This window comes from Symphalangus syndactylus, chromosome 6 (assembly GCF_028878055.3).
Source record: "Symphalangus syndactylus isolate Jambi chromosome 6, NHGRI_mSymSyn1-v2.1_pri, whole genome shotgun sequence".
Lineage (NCBI taxonomy): Eukaryota > Metazoa > Chordata > Mammalia > Primates > Hylobatidae > Symphalangus > Symphalangus syndactylus.
Window position 1 is genome coordinate 132,693,752 of NC_072428.2, and position 22,862 is coordinate 132,716,613.

The following is a 22,862-nucleotide window of genomic DNA, read 5'->3' on the forward strand; positions in this document are numbered from 1 at the left end:
TAGATGATGGGTTGATAGGTGCAGCAAACCACCATAGCACGTGTAGACCTATGTAACAAAAGTGCACATTCTGCACATGTACCCCAGAACTTAAAGTATAATAATTTTTTAAGTAAATAAATGTATGAGTGATTTTACTTAAAAAAATAGCAAAACAGTGAGTCACAGAAAAAAAAAATAAAAGCAGGCTGAGACTTACACTACTTTTAACAGCTAAAACAAAGCCTGCCCTCCTACATTCTATGAAATTGAAATGACTCTGTCCCATGTACAGAGCATCTACGAAGGCTATGGAAAGTGATCACGTCACAAGCAGGTTGCTGACGGGGGCTAGGGGAGCGGGTGAAGAAGCCTTACAGAAAAAGCTACCACTACGATTTCTCTCTGAGCCAACCATGTGCCTCAGACTTCTCTGCTGTGTGGCCCTTTCTTTCTGGGGAGTAGGTAAGGCCCTGTTCTGAACTGGTTGAATTTCAGTTCCAAGACTCTCTCTTGTGGCTGCAGTATCAAGCTCACTTCTGGGCTTTTTCTACAGCTGCTGTCTCCTTCCTCCACAGGCTCCACGGACACCAAGGTCACCCAGAGACCTAGACTTCTGGTCAAAGCAAATGAACAGAAAGCAAAGATGGATTGTGTTCCTATAAAAGGACATAGTTATGTTTACTGGTATCGTAAGAAGCTGGAGGAAGAGCTCAAGTTTTTGGTTTACTTGCAGAATGAAGAAATTATTCAGAAAGCAGAAATAATCAATGAGCGATTTTCAGCCCAATGCCCCAAAAACTCATCCTGTACCTTGGAGATCCAGTCCACGGAGTCAGGGGACACGGCACTGTATTTCTGTGCTAGCAGCAAAGCCACAGTGCCGAATGTTAGCCCTTCTTAGAACACAAACTCATTATGGACCCAGCTCAGGAAGTAAGTGTGTAGCAGGTTGGTAGGCACTACATAACAGAAAGCCTACTTGAAAGACAATAAATCAGAAGGAAAAACTTGTCAATAACAGCAATAAGTGAGCAAAAAACAAAGGGGGGTTATTTAAAACAACCGATGGGGACAAAACCCCAGGGAAGGGGCCAGAAGGCATAAAAAGCTTAGATTCCTCAGTGTTCAGGATATTAGGTAAGATATGCTAGGTTACCTTCTTTCTCTCTTTCTATATGAGCTTTATGGATTTCTAACAATCTTCATTTAAAGAATGGGATTCTGTGCTTTTCATTTGGTGAAGTTGTGAGTGCAGAAATAAGAATGACAAGCAGATCAACTGTGTCTTTCAGGTAGACCCTGATCTTCCGACGCAGCACATTTCCTTGAACTAGAGACAGACTCTAAAGGGCTTTTTGACTGCTTCTCACAGCTCTCCCTGCCACAGAAGCTTAGTGGGAACCATTAGCAATTCCTGCCCTCTGGAATGTTACAATCACAAATTTTTATTTTTATTTATTTATTTATATTTACTTTAATCTTTTTTGAGACGGAATCTCGCTCTATCACCCAGGCTGGAGTGCAGTGGCGTGATCTCAGCTCACTGCAAGTTCCACCTCCTGGGTTCACGCCATTCTCCTGCCTCAGCCTCCCGAGTAGCTGGGACTACAGGCACCCGCCACCACGTCCAGCTAATTTTTTGTATTTCTTTTAGTAGAGACGGGGTTTCACCGTGTTAGCCAGGATGGTCTCGATCTGACCTCGTAATCTGCCTGCCTCGGCCTCCCAAAGTGCTGGGATTACAGGCTTGAGCCACCACGCCTGACCAACAATTACAAACATTTTTAAAGCAACTCTATTGAGACATAAGATATATATGAAATATGTATGCAATAAACAAATGCAACCGTTGCAATAAAACACACCCCTGTTTTAAGTGTACACTTCAACAAATTTTAACACATTTTTATACTCATGTAACCATGATGACAATCAAGATACAAAACATTTTCATCATCTCAAAAAGTCCCCCACATGTCTTTATTGAGGTCTTGTTAATTTCTCTCAGCATTGCTTTGTATTTTTTATTATACAGATCCTATACATATTTTCCTAAATGTTATTTTAATATTATTATAAATATACTCAATAAAAATATTTTCTGCCAAGATTTCACATCAGCCTAATTCAATTTCATCTTCACATTTTTCAATTGACATCTCTACCTCTGCATATTACATAAAAATACCTTCTCCGGAAATTGCATATGGTTTGGAAAGACCATATGTGAGCTCACAGAGTCAGCCTCATTTACCACGTGAACCAATCAAGTGTTTGTGCTGCTCTGTTTCCAGGTAAAATACACTCATTTACATGTACTGGAAAAGCTGTTAAATTTCTGCAAGGTGTACTTTATGAAGAGGTACATTTTATTAATGAAAACATACCTATGAGTTAAGATTAATTAAAGGGAATATTTTGCAGTTCAGCACATGATTTGGAATGAGGGGTTGGGTGTTGCAGCCCTGCTGTTCAAGCCTCTGAATTCCGTTCTTGTTTCTCCTGTAGGCCACCTTCATCAGGTCTATAGTTCTACAACACAGAGTGTCAGTAGTAGGGAAGGTTGTTCATGTGAGAACAGGAACTACTTGGGATTCTGTAGTTTCTGCTCAACTTTGCTGTGGACTTACAATTGCTCCAAAAATACAATTCACTAACTTAAAAATGGATACAAGTATTCAGATGGAGAATTACCATATTGGTTGGAGGCACGAAATGGGAACATACTGTTGAATCTGTTGCAATATAGGAAGGGTGTTTAATGACATAAACTTTTTCATTATTTACTCCTTTATCTAGGAAATAGGACACTATTTAACACTGACTACAACAAGGATCTTAAATACAGTAGAACTGTCTAAATTCTATCAATAAGAATAATGTATATATTACCAATATTGGGATCTGAGGTGTCTCAGAATTAGTAACACATAGTACTGTAGAGATTATTTTAAAACATAGTGTGGAGATAATTTTGTGATTCCATTTTAGGAATACTATTTCTGATTACATAGTTTCTTAGCATAAAGCCTCACTCTTTCATGCAAGAGAGTATATACTATCATACTATGTCCCTGTAGTTTTCTATTCCAATAATGCTCCTTAGGAATAAAATATACAGGATAATCATGATGATGATTTGGATAATGATGAATACAATTGATAATGCAGACTGTATGTAGGAAGACAGATGATAGAATTTGCACCACGTTTTCAGGACTAGAATGCAATCATGGTAAGTATAATATAATACCTGTTATAATTGAAGTCTGTAAACAGTCTAAAAAGGTAGTTTAAATTGTTTCCCTTGACACCTTGACAAATCTGCAAACTACACATATAGGCTAAGCACTTCTGAGGCTATATGAACGTCCTAAAAAAATTTCCTGTCTGTGGATTCCAGCATAACGCGTATTCTCTTCTAAGGCAGAAGTTTTTAACCTGGGATCCATGGACCTCCAAGGAGTGCACAGATAAAATTCAGGGAATCAATACATTTGAATGGGAAAATAGATCTTTATTTTAACTAACCTCCACCTGAAATAGTGAGAGTTTTCAGATTCAGCAGGTTATATTTTATTTAATGAAATTTAAAGGTGTTCCTATATTAATATATGAGAATTTAAAAAAATTTGATATCTGCATTTCAAAATAATTTTCTATATTCTAGTTTATGCATTTAAAATGTTATTCTGAGATGGGGTCCTTAGGATTTATCAGTCTGACAAAGAGGTCCCTGGTACAATGTGAAGAACTGTTGGACACAGAATTAGATCCTCAACGCAGGCATGATTGACAACCTGAAGCCTAGACCTAGGCATCCGAAGCAACTATGTTGCAAGCATTCTTTCTCAGAGTTTCACCCACACTGCTGCACCTCTTAATGCTTCTCACTCTAAATAATTACCTTATATTCTCTCTCTCTCTCTCTCATGCTCTTTCTTTTTGTTTCTCTCTCTCTCTCTCTCTCTCTCTCTGCCTTCTGTTTTTCTTCTAGGAGGGAACAGCAACAGCTTCTAAACCCCACCAGCTTGCAACCAAAAGTTTCATCATGAAAGCATCTTTTAATTGCAGATAACCTCAGAAATAGAACAACATTTGTTTACCAAAACAAAAGCATTCATTAAGAAATCATCTAGGATCTTATTTTTATTTACTAAAACTATTGGGAAGAACCTATGTTATACAATGAATTTACACTCATACAAATTTCTACTCAGTTGGAAAATGATACTTTAGTCAGCTGGTACAACCCTATGACCACAAATGTCTGATTTCACTTGATACAGTATTGACTTCCTAACTTCCTGTGAACTAGAACTTCAGGTCCAGAAAGTAATAAGAGCAAACGCAAATCTAGTGTTTCTTATGTACTAAGAACTGCTGTAAATGCTTTATTTATGTAATGTTCATCACAGGTTTGGGGGTAGTTACTTATTATCTCAATTTTACAGATGAAGTCAAATTGAAGAGAGGCTCTGTAACTTTTCCAAGGTTAGCTAGCTGCTAAATGGCAGAGACAGGACTAAAGCCCATGTGGTGTCCCAAGTCCCTGCTCTAATCCACTGTCACTAGGGAAGGGGCGCTTCAGACACTTTGCTATTCCTAAAATTACAGGAGTAGCCCCCACCCCATCTCTACTGTATTAATTATTTATAGTGAATACAGAGGGTGTAGAGAATCGGTTCTTTAAAAAACAAAAACAAAAACAAACAAAAAAAAACACTAAACTTCCAAACCCCTTCTTGTGTTTAGTTGAGCACAGGTGCATGGCACTCTGTGTATGACTCTGACCAGGAAATGAGGGATTGGCTCTTCTGACCATGTAGGCAGGCACTTGTCCATTTAGAAGGGATATAAAAATCTTCTATAAGCAGAAGAGGAGGTGTATGTGACTTGATCTCTCTAATTCTTAGTCTCACCATCTGCAAAATCAGCTGTGAAAATCAGTCATCACATAGCAATGACAAATTCTTTATATTAAGCCCCCTGGAGGGGCTAGATCTCAGCCCCTTCCATTGGCCTCTCTCTCTCTCTCTCAGAGCCTGTGTCTGTAACTTCAGAGAGATTTCATTGCTGCCATGGGCAGCTGGGTCCTCTGCTATGTGACCCTGTGTCTCCTGGGAGCAGGTGAGCTCAGCACACATCCAGTTGGTCAATTCCTATTCCGGGCTTGCCAGGCCCCTCCCTGGCCAGCACCTCCCTTCTGGGCATGATCTCCAGCCTTTGTCTCTTGGACCCTTGGATGCTGACATCTATCAGATGCCATTCCAGCTCACTGGGGCTGGATGGGATGTGACTCTGGAGTGGAAACAGAATTTGAGACACAATGACATGTACTGGTACTGGTACTGGCAGGACCCAAAGCAAAATCTCAGACTGATCTGTTACTCAAGGGTTGAAAAGGATATTCAGAGAGGAGACCTAACTGAAGGCTACAGTGTCTCCCAAGAAGAGAATGGGCTGTTTCTTCTCATGGTGAAGTTGACCCACACCAGCCAAACAGCTTTGTACTTCTGTCCTGGGAGCACACCACAGTGGAAGCACAGCCATTGTCTCTCTGCGGAAATGTGTCCTAGCCCTACAGCCCCTACCACATCCTCTAGCTTAATTTTTTCATTTTTAATATTTCCTTGAGATTTTACTGTGTCCTGTTACTTTTGAAAACACAAAAGATACAAAACTGAAAAGAAAATAGATCCTTTATTCAAGGAGTTGAGAGTCTAGCAAGAAAGTAAATATAATAGAATGGAAAATATAATATATAATAACTATAATCAGAAGTCATACACCATGGAATACTATGCAGCCATAAAAAATGATGAGTTTGTGTCCTTTGTAGGGACATGGATGAAACTGGAAAACATCATTCTCAGTAAACTATCGCAAGGACAAAAAACCAAACACCGCATGTTCTCACTCATAGGTGGGAATTGAACAATGAGAACTCATGGACACAGGAAGGGGAACATCACGCTCCGGGGACTGTTGTGGGGTGGGGGGAGGGGGGAGGGACAGCATTAGGAGATACACCTAATGCTAAATGATGAGTTAATGGGTGCAGGAAATCAACATGGCACATGGATACATATGTAACAAACCTGCACATTGTGCACATGTACCCTAAAACCCTAAAGTATAATAAAAAAAAAAAAAAGAAAAAAAAAAAGATTTGATGAAAATAAAATAAAAAAAAAAGAAGTCATTTGGGAGCTTAAGGGAGGACATGCCCAATTCTGTCTGACTGAATCAGAGAAAGCAAAGAGGAAGTCACATTAGAACTTCACCAGATAGACCTGGTTCTGAGCAGGGCATTCTGGGCAAAGAGAACAACTTATGCGAAGGCATATTAAAGAGTGTAATGCTTTGGGGAACAATTTACAAAGAGAAAGAAGATGATCAATTTATATGAATCAAAAGAAATGGAATACATTTGAGGACGTAGACAGAAAGGAGTTTTTGAAGAAGTTGAGTTTTTGGTTCCATGAATATAATAAGTTATGAAAGTCCTTTGTAGGCTGTTGCTCAAAAGAGAGAGCTGAAGCTTGTCATCAGCAGACAAGCAAACGATACAATTTTTCAACTTTCCTCATATAACTTTGATCCTTTACAAAGGGCACAGTTTCAAACAATATGAAATCATGTTAGCAGTAGCAGTTCCCATTTGGGATAATAGGGTTCAACTGTCTATGGAACAATCAGATAAAAACTAGAAGTAGGCAACTGCATAGACAAGATGTGAAATTGAGATGCCATAAGGCTGGACTAGAGGTTGAAATTCTGCAGATTTCAGCATGTAAATAAATTGAACTGTGGGGACAGAAAACTCCAACCAAATATAGATTTAGATCACAGAGATAAAAGCATGGAAATTAAGACTGTGGTATTCTGGTTCCTTATAGAGATTAAAGAAGCCTGAGAGTGAGGAGTGATGAGAACATGGGATGTAAAAACAAAAGAGGAAAAGAGAGAGAGTGAGAGTTTTGTTTTGTCTAGTATTTGATATTTCTAAGAACATTAGGGAAAAAAATAAAGGTAACCCAGGCAGAAGAAGCCGCAAACACTTGTTGGGTAACAGGGAATAGTCGGTAAAATGTTATATGTTAGTTTGCTGAGGTGAACAGACCCTTTTCCATTGAGGTTCCTTTTGGAAAGACATACGACTTAGCTAAGATTCCAAGAAATCACCAAAGTAGGAAATGAACAGCCTCCATGAATGAAGTTGCATGAGTCTGCCTACCAATGGATAAAGGATAGGATAGGATAAAAGAATAGCTGCAAAGGATAAAAGAATAGCTGAGGCACTGAAGTAGAAGCTCCAAGTGAGAGGACTAAATCTAACAAACACGAAGAATTATTATAAAACCACAATAATAAAAGTGGTATAATATGGGGGCATTGATATATAAATAGATCCAAGGAAAAAGATACATGTTCATAAACACACAGCAATGGTACTGCAACAATCAAAGAATATATTTTTCAACAAATGGTGATGGGAAAATTGGGTATCTATATAATGAAAAATAAGTGCAATTGGACACATCTCAATATATAGCCAAAATTAACCCCAGCTATATTAAAAGCATAATTGTAATAAAATCACAAGGCTTCTAGAATACTGTATAAGAGCACATCTTCATGGCCTTAAAGCAGGGAAAGATTTCTTATTCCCTCAATCAATAGGGAATAGATTGATAAAAACGGCTATATAAAAATTAACATATTGAATTTATCAAAGTTAATTATATAACAGTGACAAGATTGACTGTATAGTGACATATCATTAAATATCTGTATATTAATACCAAATTAATATCCCTATTTATATTTTCAAGAAAAGCTAGTATATATAATTTATTTTTTAAAAACCTACAAACTAATTTTTCTACAGATCAATGAGAAAAAGGTAACTGTCAATAGAAAAAGTGAGTGAAAACCATAAGCATCTAGCAAAATCTCACTGGTCATTAAACATGTAAATGTGGCTAAATTTACTACTCAGGGAAATAGAAATAGAGTCCAATGAAATATATACCCACAAGAATGGCTACGATGATAAAAAATAGTAACTATCAAGTGTTGGCAAGGGAAAGTGTCAAAAAGAAGTCTCTGAATCACTGGCTAGAGTGTATATTGGTAGATCCACGTTGGAAAACAATTTGGTATTATCTAGTAAAGTTCAAGATGTGTGTACCCACTATCCATCAATTCCACCCTTGAGAAAAGCTTTTCTAGAGAAACCCTTCTATGAAAATCAGAACAAGAATATTCACTGTAATACATTTGTAATAGCAAAAACGTATAAAATATCCAAATGTAACTTAACAGAAGAATAAATCCTGGTTACTAAAAAGAAATTACACAGCAGTGAAAATTCATAAACTAAAACTAAACACACAAACATGAGTGAATTTCACAAATTTGAATGAAAAATTACATTGCAGAAGAAAGGTACAGTATTGCCTCATTTGTGTAAAGTTTGAAAGCATGTAAAAATGAAACACTATTTTGTTTGCTTATGTGCCTATGTATTAAAATATAAAAGAGAAGCAAATAATTACAAAAACAAACACCTTAATAGAGTTAGAGAACAGAGGCATGGAATCTGGGAAAAGAAATAAGAGCTTTCAAATATTCTGGTAATCTTTTATTTCCTGTGCCAAGTTGTTCTTTTAAGTGACCATTCTGTTGGTATGTTATCAAGTTATTATCTGTATATTCAAAGTTCATTTTATAATGTGGAGAAAACAACCTCACTGAACAATTAAATTAGTAAGGAGAAATCTATGGAAAGATATACATTAAGCTGTTAACATTACTTACCAGAAATGAGGATGAGATGGAGGAAGAAAGAAGTAAGCGAAAAAAAAGAAATAAAAAAATGCACTATTTAAAATAAATAGTTAACAGAGAGAAAAAGCAAAAAAGGGAGGTTATCTAAAAGAGGCACTAGTAAATGAACAAGCTAAAATACACTAGAAAGAGCTAGAAGGTGAAGTATTTTTCAAAGCAGTGGCTAGTTTCAGAATCACAAAGATAGCAATTACAACAGAGATCCTTATTATATAAAAGATAATTAGATAATTAATAGCCAGAAGGAACGTCTAGTCTTGAGTTAGAAACTGATGCTCAAATTAACGGCAAAGGACATTTTTGAAACTGTGAAACTTTGCATAAAAACTAAATAGTAGATAAGATGAAAATGCGTTGATGAGAAAGGATGATCATTAACTGAAAAAAAGCTTATCAAACAGAATTTCAAGAATATTGTTTATTTTAAAAAAGTGTCTATATATCTACACATTTATATATGGGGGAGATAAGGATCTAGAAAGACTCACTAAGGTGTTAACAGTGATAATTGATTTCTGGCAGTGGTGTCCTATTTTTATTTTGTTATTTTATTTTCTAACTTTCTAAAATATCAGTGCATTGCTTATATTAGCAAAAATAGACATAAAATATTTTTAAATGAATACAAAATAACTTAGTTATATTTACTGAGTTAGGATAAAAGCTTTTTTTCCCTGATACCATGAAGTGTTTTTGCTCAGGAACATGAAGCAATAACATGATGATTATAAGTCTGTGGAGGGATCACGTCACAAGAAGGTGCAGACAGGGAATGAAAAAGCCTCATTCCTTGGCAACGTCAATGCGATCATGGGCACCAGGCTCCTCGGCTATGCAGCCCTGTGTCTCCTGGCAGCAGGTGCGCCCTGAGCACAAAAGAAAAATCCTTGTCCTGGGCTTGCCAACCCCCATATCCAAGCTTTTTTGTTGTTTTGTTTTGTTTGTTAAGCTCTTTCCTGGACTCTTTCTACAGCATCTGTTTCGTTCTCTTACAGGCTCTTTTCATGCCAAAGTCACACAGACTCCAGGACATTTGGTCAAAGGAAAAGGACAGAAAACAAAGATGAATTGTACCCCCGAAAAAGGACATACTTTATTGTATCAAAAGAATCAGAATAAAGAGTTTATGCTTTTGATTTCCTTTCAGAATGAACAAGTTCTTCAAGAAACGGAGATGCACAAGAAGCGATCCTCATCTCAATGCCCCAAGAACACACCCTGCAGCCTGGCAATCCTGTCCTCAGAACTGGGAGACACGGCACTGTATCTCTGTGCCAGCAGTCAATCCACAGTACTGAAATGTCAGTTCCTCTTAGCACACAAACTTGTCACAGACCCAGCTCAGGAAGCAGGTGATGTATTAGGCTGGAAGGGAGTGACAGAAAATAACTGGAGCCAGCTTAAGCCACAGTGGAATTTAACACAAGGATAAAGGGTGTTTAGCAGAAGTCAAGAGGTGATAGACAGTTCTGAAAAGGCACCACTAGGGCTGGGCTCTAGAATGTCTGTCTCTCCAGCTCTGATTTTTGTTCCGTTTTGGCTGCTGCATGCTTTTCTCTCCCTGTACACTGTCTCTTTTTCTCCAGGCCTCGTGGTGAGAATGAGATGGTCACTAAAGATTACAAATTCAGTTTCCATCATTTCCCTACACTGATAAATACCAGCCTGGCTCTTTCTAAGCCTGAGTTCAAAATCCCAGGAGAAAAAAAACAGATCGGTCATGATCCAGCCATGAACCGTCTCACAGAGCACTCAGCAGTAGGCATGTATGTATGTGTTTAAAATCACATAAATGTTACTTTTCCACTCACCTCAAGCAAGGGAAGTGGTCTGTTTTTCTGCATGTACATTCGGTCTTGTTGCTTCTATATGATAGAGAGTACTCATACCCATTTCTTTGGAAATACATACGCAGACTTTCTCCTGTTTCCTGCCAGAATTGAAAATTCTTGTACATATACCTTCATAGACTTGTATGATTGCTTTATAGGATTATATACCCAGAGCAAGTCACGATTGCTGAGACATGGAATTCTATGCATATTTTATCTATCTAAATACCACCATGGGTTCTTCAGCATCACTGTATACATCCGCAATCCCACATTAAAGTGAATACGGTGTTTTCCTACATCCTAATATCTCCTTTAATCCTTATCCAGTGATCTAGATTGTTTTCAGTCTAGCAATGTAAAGAGATTCCAATCTCTGTCTCTCTTTCTCTCCACCCCCCGCCACCCACCCCTCTCACCCACCGCCAGAATATCATCAGTGTTTACCATAAAGATACAGGTGACAATTTTTTTTCACTAAATAAAACCAGTAATTTAAAGGAACTGAGAGATTATGTTATACTACTACAAAAATAACTGGCAACAATCTAGAAGGCTGAATAATGTTCTCTCCCTCCTTTTCTTTCCCTTGCAATTTCATAATTACTAATGAGTTTTAGCGCTTCTTCATGGGATAGTGGTCCTGGATTTCTGTTCTCAAAATGGCATACCCATATCCTCTGGCAAATTCTCTATTGAGAGTTCTATATTTTCCTCAACGATTTGTAGGAGGTCCTGAGATATACAAGATATTAGTCTCCTTTTTGAAATTTTAGGCAATGGAAATACCACCACCCAATATGGCACCACCCCTGTCCCAGACTTCAAAGAATCAGTAGATGTGGGAGGAACCAGGTGATCTCTTACCTTAGCAGGTGCATGCATGTTATCTCCATTATGTGAATGGAGATATCCATCCCACTATCTTTCACTTCCACTTTGCTGAGTGCTCAACATGCTGTCTTTTCCATCATTACTCATGTCTTTAAGCAGCATAGAAAAGTTACCAGCCATGGCTGTCCCCAAACTACTATCACCCACCGACAACCCTTTCCATCCAGAACTGCTGAAAAAATGCTTCACTCCATTTAGCTGTGCTTTTTTACAATATGGGGTAAATTTGATTCAAATTAATTCTTATTGCTCTTTTCTAAGTGAATTATGCTGCCTGGTTATAGCAAAGGACAGAAAAACTTCACACATCTTTTTGGAAGACTTAATACTGGCCCACACGTTATCTCTTTTAGGGCCAAATTCCATCCACTGCAAACACCTATCTCCTTGAGCTCTTGATATGACAGCTGATCCATTTTGATCCCACAAATGCTTGCAGAGCAACTCCCATTCACTGAGACATAAAGGTACTGAGAAACTTTCAGCTGCACTACATGGAATTTTGGTCTCTGGGGAAAGGGAAAAGAGTAAAAAGAACCATAAAAATGTATTTCAAATAATGTGTATAAGGATGACAAAATATAGATTACTTTCATGAAAAACATTAGAACATTATATTCTCTTTGGGAATGATTTATCAGTGGATAAATTAAAACAAATTCCTGAGGAAGTTTGGGAAAAAAATAAATTTAGGAAAACAAATTTTAAATGATATCCTGCAAACCATCAGGGTTTACCATAAAGATAACAATCTAAAAAAATCAAACAAACAATTTAATAGTGAATTAGAATATGAATACAGAAAGTTCATATGAATATGGAATGAAATATTAGTAAAAATGTGTTTGAGAACACTTACAAATGAATTTTGTTGTCCAATTTGATTAAGAGTCTAGTTAAACTACTTATAATAGTGTCAGTTTGACAATATGGAACAAAAACCATTAAAATGCTTATTTTTTGGAATTTGGCTCTAAATCAAAATAGATAGTTGTTACTGTACTTGTTTCTATTGCCTTAAGCTACTATAAAACTTGACAAAAATTGTAAGACAACTATTTTCAGACATCAGACAACAGGCAGTACAGGGTCGCCATCTCCGGGAAAGAGGAAACCTAGAAAGGGAATTTCACTATTGTTCTAAGACTCTGCCTTGATATGATTTCTGGGCTGCAGCACAAGTATATGAAGCCCAAGCATGGGGCAGTGGTCTATCCAGCATAGGGAGGCAGAGATTGAGTTCAGAGGTATGGACATGGCTGACAGTGACAGGGATAAGCTACTGCAGAGAAGGAAGCTATGCAGAATAAGACCTCCAAATATTTTATGAGGTCCCCTTAAGTCTTTGGTCAAAAACTAAGCAGCAAATGCATGGGAAATGCCTCCATAAGACCTGGCAGAGAGCAGCTGCTGGGTAGCTGTGAGAGGAATAGAGATTCTGACAGTCATATGAGCATGGGAGACATGAATCCTGACCCGGTGGAGCTGAGAGGACTTGCTGAAACCCCTGGGAATGCAGCTGGCACCACATAGGGGTCACATCTCAAGAGAAGGACTACCAAAGTCCTAGAGTAAACCACTCCAGAACTGCCCTAACAAAGCTCAGCAAGTCTCAAAAGGATCTCGCTGATCTGCCAATAAGTTCACTGCCTTTTGAAGAAAAATATCTCAGCACTCTCTAAATAAAGGCAAATATAAATACATACATATATATAATCTGTAGATATATATGTCTGTAGAGAGATATGTATCTCTAGAGTGTCAACAATGTAGCATCTACAATTTCGATCTTGAAATGAAAAAAATATTAGATATGGGAAGAACTAGGAAATGTTACACGTGGGGAAAAAATAAACAATAAAAACCAACCCTGAAATAATACAAATGTTGGAAATTTCAGATGAGAATTTTCAAGCAGTTATTATAGAAATATGTTCAAGAATTTGGAGGAAAATATGGTCATGATTTAATCAACTGATGGAATTGATTAACCCATAGCAATCAAGACAAATAGGGGAAAGACACAAATTACCATATCAATGATGAAGGAAAGCATGTCTATAGATATAAAAGACATTAAAATAGTGACAGAATATTATAAGTATATGCAATACATTCTTCAACTTAGATGAAATGAAATTACTTGAATAACACCACTTACCAAAATGATTCAAAATGAAATAAGAAATGTAAAGAACTTCAAATGAAGGAAGTTAAATTTTTTATCAAAAACCTACTCTCAAAGGAAACTCCAGACCCGAATTATTTCTTCATAATTCTATTTTAAAATTAAGGAAAAAAGACTAGCCATCTTACATAAACTTTTTCAGAAAATAGAAGAAGCAGAAACATTTCACAACACTTTATAAACCCAGCAAAAACCTAATGCCAAAATCTGTCAAACGCATTACAGAACAGTATCTTTCATGGCTGCAAATGAAAGAAAACTTTTCACAATATATTAACAAATTCAATCCAAATATGTCTCAATAAAATACTAGCAAACTGAATCCAGCAGCACATCAAAAAGCTTATCCACCACAATCAAGTTGGCTTCACTCCCAGGATGCAAGGGTAGTTCAACATACGCAAATCAATAAACGGAATTCATCACATTAACAGATATAAAGACAAAAACCACATGATGATCTCAATAGATGCAAAGAAGGCCTTCAATAAATTCAACATCATGTTAAAATCTCAATATACTAGGTATTGAGGAACATATATCAAAATAATAAGAGCTATTTATGACAAACCCACAGCCAATATCATACTGAATGGGTAAAAGCTAGAAGTGTTCCCCTTGCAAATGAGCACAAGACAAGGATGCCCTCTCTCATCACTCTTATTCAACATAGTATTGGAAGTTCTGGCCAGAACAATCAGGTAAGAGAAAGAAATAAAAGGTATTCAAATAGGAAGGGAGAAAGTCAGATTTTCTTTATTTGCAGATGACATAATCGTATATCTAGAAAACCCCATTGTCTCAGCTCAAAAGCTTCTTAAGCTGATAAGCAGCTTCAGCAAAATCTCAGGATACAAAATCAAAGTACAGAAGTCACAAGCATTTCAATCCATCAACAACAGGCAAGCAGAGAGCAAAATCATGAAGGAACTCCGATTCACAATTGCTACAGAGAGAATAAAATACCTAGGAACATAGCTAACAAGGGAAGTGAAGGACTTCTTCAAGAATAACTACAAACCACTGCTCAAGGAAACCAGAGAGGACACAAACAAATGGAAAAAGATTTAATCCTCATGGATAGGAAGAATCAATATCATGAAAACGGCCATATTGCACATAGTAATTTATAGAGTCAATGCTATTCCCATTAAACTACCATTGGCATTCTTCACGGAATTAGGAAAAACTATTTTAAAATTCATATGGAACCAAAAAAGAACCCAAATAGCTAAGACAATCATAAGCAAAAAGAAGAAAGCTGGAGGCATCATGCTACTGGACTTCAAACTATAAGGCTACAATAAACAAAACAGCATAGTACTGGTACAAAAACAGACACACAGAAAAACGGAACAGAGTAGAGAACTCATAAATGGATCACACATCTACACTATCTGATCTTCGACAAACCTGACAAAAACAAGCAATGGGGAAAGGATTCCCTATTTAATAAAAGGTGTGGGGAGAACTGGCTAACCATTTGCAGAAAATTGTAACTGGACCTCTTCCTCACACCTTACACAAAAACTAAATCGAGATGGATTAAAGACTTACATGTAAAACCCAAAACTATAAAAATCCTAGAATAAAATCTAGGCGGTATCATTCAGATGTAGGCACAGGCACAGATTTCATGATGAAATCGCCAAAAGCAATTACAACAAAAGCAAAAATTGACAAATGGGATCTAAAGAGCTTCTGCACAGCAAAAGAAATTATCGTCATAGTGAACAGGAAACCTACAGAGTGGGAGAAAATTTTGTAGTCTATCCATCTGACAAAGGTCTAATATCCAGGATCTACAAGAAATTCAAACAAATTTACAAGAAAAAAACCAAACAACCCAATTAAAAAGTGGGCAAAGGACACGAACAAACAGTTCTCAAAAGAAGACATTCATGTGGCCAACAAACATACCAAAAAAAAATCTCAACACCACTGATCATTAGAGAAATGCAAAATAAAACCACAATGAGATACCATCTCATACCAGTCAGAACAGCCATTATGAAAATGCTGGCAAGGTTGTGGAGAAATAGGAATGCTTTTCCACTGTTGATTAGAACCTAAATTAGTTCAACCATTGCGGAAGACAGTGTGGTGCTTTCTCAAAGATCTAGAACCAGAAATACCATTTGACCCAGCAATCCCATTACTGGGTATACACCCAGAGAAATATAAATCATTCTATTACAAAGATGCATGCATGCATATGTTCATTGCTGCACTATTCATAATAGCAAAGACATGGAATCAACCCAAATCCCCATCAACGATAGACTGGATAAAGAAAATGTGATACATGTACACCATGGAATACTATGCAGCCATAAAAAGGAATGAGATCATGTCCTTTGGAGGGACATGGATGAAGCTGGAAGCCATTATCCTCAACAAACTAACCTAGGAACAGAAAAAAAAAACAAAACGTTGCATGTTCTCACTTATAAGTGGGAGCTAAACAGTGAGAACACATGGACACAGGGAGAGGAACAACACACACACTGGGGCCTGTTGTGGGATGGAGTGGGGGGAGGGAGAGCATTAGGAAAAATAGGTAATGCATACTGGACTTAATACCTAGGTGATGGGTTGATAGGTGTAGCAAACCACCATGGCACACATTTACCTATGTAACAAATCTGCACACCCTGCACATGTATCCCAGAAATAAAAAAAAAAAAGAAAATAGAGTTGCTATAAAGTACATCTACTGGGGGGGAGGTAACTAGATAATTCACTCAAATTTTGATGAGCAAAAGCTTCCAAAAATTAATTTTCTTCAAAAAATAGAAAATATACTTTTGGATCAAAAATAAATAAATCCAAATATGTATGAACATATGTATATATTTGTGTGCATATACATATGTGTATAAGTGAACAATTCTACAACATGACCAGTGAGTTTATTGCAGGAGAAACAGTGGTTTAGCATTCCAAAATCAATATATTTCACCATATCAGCAGAATAATGAATAACAATCACTTGACCATCTCAATAGATGCAGAGAAACCTTTGACAAAATCAATACTTATCCAAAAGACACACTATCAGCAAACTGGTAAGACAGTTATCTTAATCTGATTAAACTTATAAATGAAAAATTTACAAATAACATCCGATTTAATAGTGTGTTGAGCACTTTCCTCCTATGACACAAGCCATGAAGTTTTCTCATTACTTTTTACTTTATTTTAATTATAGATGAGGACTCACTATATTCCCCAGGTGGGACTTGAATTCTTGGGCTTAATAAATGCTTGCACTAAGCTGCTCGCTATTTTTATTCAATATTATATTGGAGATCTTAACCGCATGATAAAGCAAAAAAAAAAAAAGTTTTAAACATTGAAAAGGAAGAAGTACAATTATTTGCAGATTACATGATTATTTACATAGAAAATCATAAGAAATCAAGGAACAACTAGAAATAATTAGTGAATTTACCAATATCACAGGATACATTAGTATTTTAAAAATCAAGTTTTTTACTAGTTGAAAACAATTGAAACACAAACTTCAGAAAATAATACCATTTATAATAGTACTGATAACAAATTACTTAAGAACAATTTAGAATAGACGTTCAATTAAAAACTACAAAACTCCACAAATGGAAACTAAATAAAATATTTTTAAATGGAGAGATATATCATGTTTATGGATTGGAAGTTTCAATGCATTAAGATGGTAATTTTCAGCAAGTATGCTGGAAAAACTGGATAATCATATGGAAAAAATGAACCTTTACTGTCACCTACCACTATAAATGAAAGTTAAATTGAGATGTTTCATAGAGGTAATTATAAAAGCTGAAACCACAAATATTCTAGAATAAAACAGACACAAAAACATCTTTGTGAGTTGAGAGTGGGCAAAATTCTCTTAGGACACCAAAAACTCTAAGCAGTAGTAAAGAAATAAAATTATTTATCCTTTGGCAGCCTTTTATGCCAGAGGATGTATGTTATACAGATCAATAACTCACACATGGAATGAGGGGTTCAACAGTCCTTAGAATCACATACATACGCACAGCACACAGATGGACATGGTCTGTAGGTAAGACCAAGAGCTCTGTGTTCTACTTGTGGTAGAGAGTATACGTCAGAGCAAAAGTGGATTATAAATACGATTAGAGAGGTGTGTGAGCCAGCGCACAGTAGAGAATATATTGGCCTGTGTCATGAAGAACCCTCTCATTTGTCCAGAAATTGGGAAGCCTTTTTCAATTTCATTCCCGTGCGAATGTGTGTCTCCTCCATTCATTCCTCTGATAATGCTCACTCACTCCGCCTTGGGCATAGATCTGTTCCCAGAATGATTTCTGCTTCTCCTTTCCTTGCTCTGCACCTACAAACTTCTATCAGAAATGCCCGGGAAAACGGTCTCTCAACCACTGGATATGAGTCCTCTCTTCTCTCAACTAACGTGATCACCAAGAATAGTTCATATTCAGCTCCCAAATATTAATTCCACTCAAATTACTGCCCACAGCGAGGGGGCACCAAAACAGCATGTCTACTTTAAGAATTGCAAATAAGGGCAATGATTTTTTTTTTTTTTTTTTACATTGAAGACAAACCCAAAATAAAAGTTCTTATGATCATTGTCTTGTTTCTATTCATCAGATGCCTGGCTAAGCAATTTACTGGAACAAATCCACATTTTCATTCATATCGTTAATGGAGAACTCTAACCAGAAAGAGAAGAAGGAAGGGGACACTGGAATATGTCATCTGGAGTGTAGACAATGGCTGTAAAATGTGCCTGGGTACTCCTAAATAAAGTAACAACTATTCAAAATTACACAGGAGAGGCAGAAGTGGTGAAGGAGGAGGTAGATGAACAAGAGAGGCCATGAGGAGTTGGTAATTACCAAAGATGACTCATGTGAGGACATGAAGGCTCATTATTTTATTAAGCCTACTTTGTATATGTTTGAAATTTTTAGAATTAAAAGTAAAAATATCTAAAAATAAGACTTTACCAATTTGACTTGCAGCAGGAATGATTAGGGTAGGCTGCCATGGTGTACCCATGCATGAGGGAGAGCCAGTGATATGGACAGGAGACAGAAATACTGGGTAGAAGAGGGCAGTTTCTCAGCAAAGGCCCCACCCTCAAGCCTGGAGATCTGCAGCTGTAAATGGGGACAAGAATTCCTGTTTTCATCCCCAAAAAGTTGTCTTTTGACCCACCATGCCCCTTTCTTGTACCCATATAAACCCCAAACCCCAGGCTTCAGGGGCAGACAAGCAGGCTAGGAGACAAGCAGAGGGACGGCAGAACGACGTGGCAGAGAAAAAGAGGAGGAACATCTGAACCCTGAGAGGAGTTCAGCTGGGGGTGGTCAGAGAAGAGTTCGGTCCCTGGATGGCCAAACTCCAAGAGGAAGATCATCTTTTCACTCCATCCCCTCTTCCAGCTCCCCATCCATCCCACTGAGAGCCACTGCCACCACGCAATAAAACCCCACATTCATCCTTCAAGCCCATTTGTGATCCAATTCTTCCAAGACGCTGGGCAAGAGCTCGGGATACAGAAAGCTGTCACACTGGCCCTCTGCCCTTGCAGAAAGGCAGCAATTTGAAACAAAGTTAGGAATCCTGTCCTTCATAAAACAAAAAATCTCAAACTTTACAGAGAATGTATTCAAATTGCATAGTTTACCAAGAACTGAGTTGGAATAAATGATTAAATGCAGAAAAAAAGAAGAGTTATAATGTCCTATCATTCAAGTGAGACTAGACTTCCTTTATTCGAAATTCAATTTGGTTTTGAATTTTCTCCAGCCTATTTTCTCAGGAGGATGATGTCTCCTTGAACAACTGAAATAGATATGCCCTGAGAAAGGGGAGAGAGGCAGCTCTCTCGTGGTTGTCAGTAAAGCACCAGAAAAAAACAGAAGAGAAGCAAGTAGAAGAATTTCAGCATCTACTGAGAACATATAATACATAAGCCAACATGGCCTCTTTCTTTAAGACCCAGTACCTTGGGAGGGACAATGACATCACTTCCTGAATCCTCCCAGTTTTCTATTTCCATGCCCTGCTTCCCTCAACATCCAGAGCTGGAAACACCTCCATCCTGCCTCTTCATGCCATGGCCTCCCTGCTCCTCTTCTGTGTGGCCTTTTGTCTCCTGTGAACAGGTGAGTTTGGAAAACAGATGGGGAAATAACTGCCTTAAATTTTCCAGGTTCTGGATTAAGCCTATCCCTAGAGATTGCAGCACGAGGACATTTACCAGTATCTGTCTTCAGTTTCTGTCTTATTTCCCACAGGGTCCATGGATGCTGATATTACCCAGACCCCAAGGAATAGGATTGCAAAGACAGGAAAGACGATTATGCTGGAATGTTCTCAGACTAAGGGTCATGATAGAATGTACTGGTATCGACAAGACCCAGGACTGGGGCTACGGTTGATCTATTACTCCTTTGATGTCAAAGATATAAACAAAGGAGAGATCTCTGATGGATACAGTGTCTCTCGACAGACACAGGCTAACTTCTCCCTGTCCCTAGAGTTTGCCACCCCCAACCAGACAGCTCTTTACTTCTGTGCCACCAGTGATTTGCACAGTGCTTCTTGGCCACCTGCTCTCTACACAGAAAGACAGACACATGGGTGAGTTGTTTGCTCTGAAGGGTACCTGGATATGGGTTGTGGGATGTGGGGTGTTTAGAGCTTTCAGTAGTCTTAGGTAGTGTGAGCTAAGGGCCACTTTGGATCAATGTCCCCAAGCCATGTGATGACTCTGAAACCACAGGCTACACTGAATCAATCTCCCCTGTCTATTTATTTTTCCTGGGGAGCTAGCCCAATGGTGACCTTTCAGGAGAATGAACTTGAGCGTTTGACAGAAGCTCATGATTTTCAACAAGAGCATTTGTTATGAGCTGAATACAATGCAGTTTTTATAGTCCCTTTGCCATTATCTCCACCCACTTTGCAACATCCCACACTTTGTTCTGTTCCCACTGACAGCTCCTTTATCCTGTCTAACCTTTCTCTGCCCCAGTTCTTCCAAGCTCAGCTCCACCATTTAGCTCTATATTTGATTGCCTTTCTACTAAAAACAAAATAACTAGCTTGTTTTCTAAAACTTCACTGTAAGTAAATTTAATTATTAAGTCTGACTCAGAAGTTAAATTTCAAGTATCAGAGACTGTGATTTACAAAAGTAATTTTTCATCTACTACCCCACACTTTGATCTCTGCTGAGATTCATTTTAACCTGCAGGTGCAGATAGACTTACATTATTATCTGGATGTACTGAATTTCAAAAAATAAAATTCCCTGACCCCAGTATGAGGTCAAAGCTAGGAGCTTGGAAGTGCCCCTTTTTTTTCCAGGCACTGGAATAGTCCCCTGGTTCCCCTGCAGAGGGGATTCTGTTAGGAGCCAGTGAGGCCCAGGCACAAAAATAATTGATCAAGGACTGACAGAGCTTGATGTAAAAGTCTTCCTGAGAATCAAGTTGATGTCTTTCTCATGGGTTTTGCTTCTTGTCCCATAAGCTTCAATTATTTCAGCAAAAGAATCCACGGGACTTGATGACTGTTCAGAAATGAAGAATCCAACTTGTTCATTTTTCTACCTGTTCTCATGTGAAAAGAATGTTACTCTTAGGGATTCTTTCTCATTTGCTTTCCATTTAAAAAACAGGTTTCTCCAGAATTTTGTTTCCTGCTTTCTATGCACACCTCATCAAGTCTTAACAGGAATAATAATTCTTCCCTCACAAGATATTAACTGTCCCAGTTAATTGTCTCCTGGACATTTCTGATAGATTTCCCCAGGATTTTTCCTTCTGCCCTTTTTCCTCAGTATACATATTTTTCCTCAACCTTCCCATTCATTGTCATGACAACTTCTTTCATAGGTTCCTGCCTGGCAAATTCAACTATCTACTGGACACTTGCAGCTGGATGCTCCACAGGCGATTCAAACTCAGTTTATCCCTGAAATGAACTGTCTCTCCATCCTTGCACTTGCCCATTTTGGCCACACACTGTATTTCTATCTCAGTGATTGAACAGCCATTCTAGGTTCCTGATTTTTGCTATGCCTCATATTAAATCAGTTTCTAAATCTATTACTTCTATATCCCACATTGTCATAGTTTGTGTTCTCCAAAAGCAGATTTTGAGAGGGAAATTAGTGTGCAGGAAGGTTTGTGGAAACTGCCCTTGCAGTCCACGTGGGCAGAGGGAAAAGTTGGGCTATGCCGTATCCTCAACAAAGTCCTTCACTGACCCCACAGGGAGCTCTGAGTCTTGATGGTCCTTTAGTGCCATCCCAAGGTGAGAGGGCAGGTCTTATTCCCACTTTCCTTGTAACCACGTCATTATATGTGAGTTGCTCTGAGAAGCACTCATGAATTTGATGGAGAGGAAGCGTCTCTTTAGAACAAGGCCATTCACAGAGAGATGTCGGCATCACAGTTTCTAATACACACATATTCATCTGATTCAGTTACCCCTCTCCCTCCTCATTGCTTCTACCTCAGTGCAGACCCTCATCATTCATTGCCTAGAAATAAATGCAATGCCCTCTCCCTGGCTTACTAGCTTCTTAACCCTTTCCCTTACCCTATTTCTCACATTGCCACCAGCATGACCACGTATGACATTCCTCACACAACACACAAAGCCCTTCAGAAATGGTTCTCCAACTAAACATCTGGCCAAATTGGCCGAATTCACTCCAGCACTTTAGACTCTAGCTCAACTGAACTTTTTATATTTCCCTGAATATACCAGGCTGAATTGCACAGGTGTACCTTTGCCAAAGCTCTTTCCTTCATCTGAAATGAGCTTCTTTATTCCTTTTCTGTCAAAACTAATTTTTTTATTTCAACTTTTATTACAGATTAATGGGCACATGTTGTGCAGGTTTGTTACATGGGTAAATTGCGTGATGCTGAGACTTCAGATCCCAACAATCCCATCACCCAGGCCATAAGCATAGAATCCAACAGGTGGTTGTTCAGCCCATGCCCTGCTCCCTCCTTCCCCCATCTAGTGAGCCCCAGTGTCTATGGTTTCTATCTTTACAATCATGTGTATTCAATGTTTAGCTCCCACTTAAAAGA

The 22,862-nt window shown here is 38.0% G+C and overlaps 3 gene segments (V, D, J or C); all 3 read left to right on the plus strand.

Annotated features, from left to right (window-relative positions):
- The first annotated feature begins 395 nt into the window (after positions 1-395).
- On the plus strand, positions 396-883 carry LOC129485474 (probable non-functional T cell receptor beta variable 23-1). The segment is given in 2 exon segments: positions 396-444; positions 558-883. Coding segments are annotated over 2 exon segments (375 nt in total).
- An 8,765-nt stretch (positions 884-9,648) lies between these two features.
- Positions 9,649-10,270, plus strand: LOC129485475 (probable non-functional T cell receptor beta variable 23-1). The segment is given in 2 exon segments: positions 9,649-9,697; positions 9,834-10,270. Coding segments are annotated over 2 exon segments (486 nt in total).
- Positions 10,271-19,864: 9,594 nt separating this feature from the next.
- On the plus strand, positions 19,865-20,813 carry LOC129485476 (T cell receptor beta variable 24-1-like). The segment is given in 3 exon segments: positions 19,865-19,913; positions 20,046-20,391; positions 20,786-20,813. Coding segments are annotated over 3 exon segments (423 nt in total).
- Positions 20,814-22,862: the final 2,049 nt, after the last annotated feature.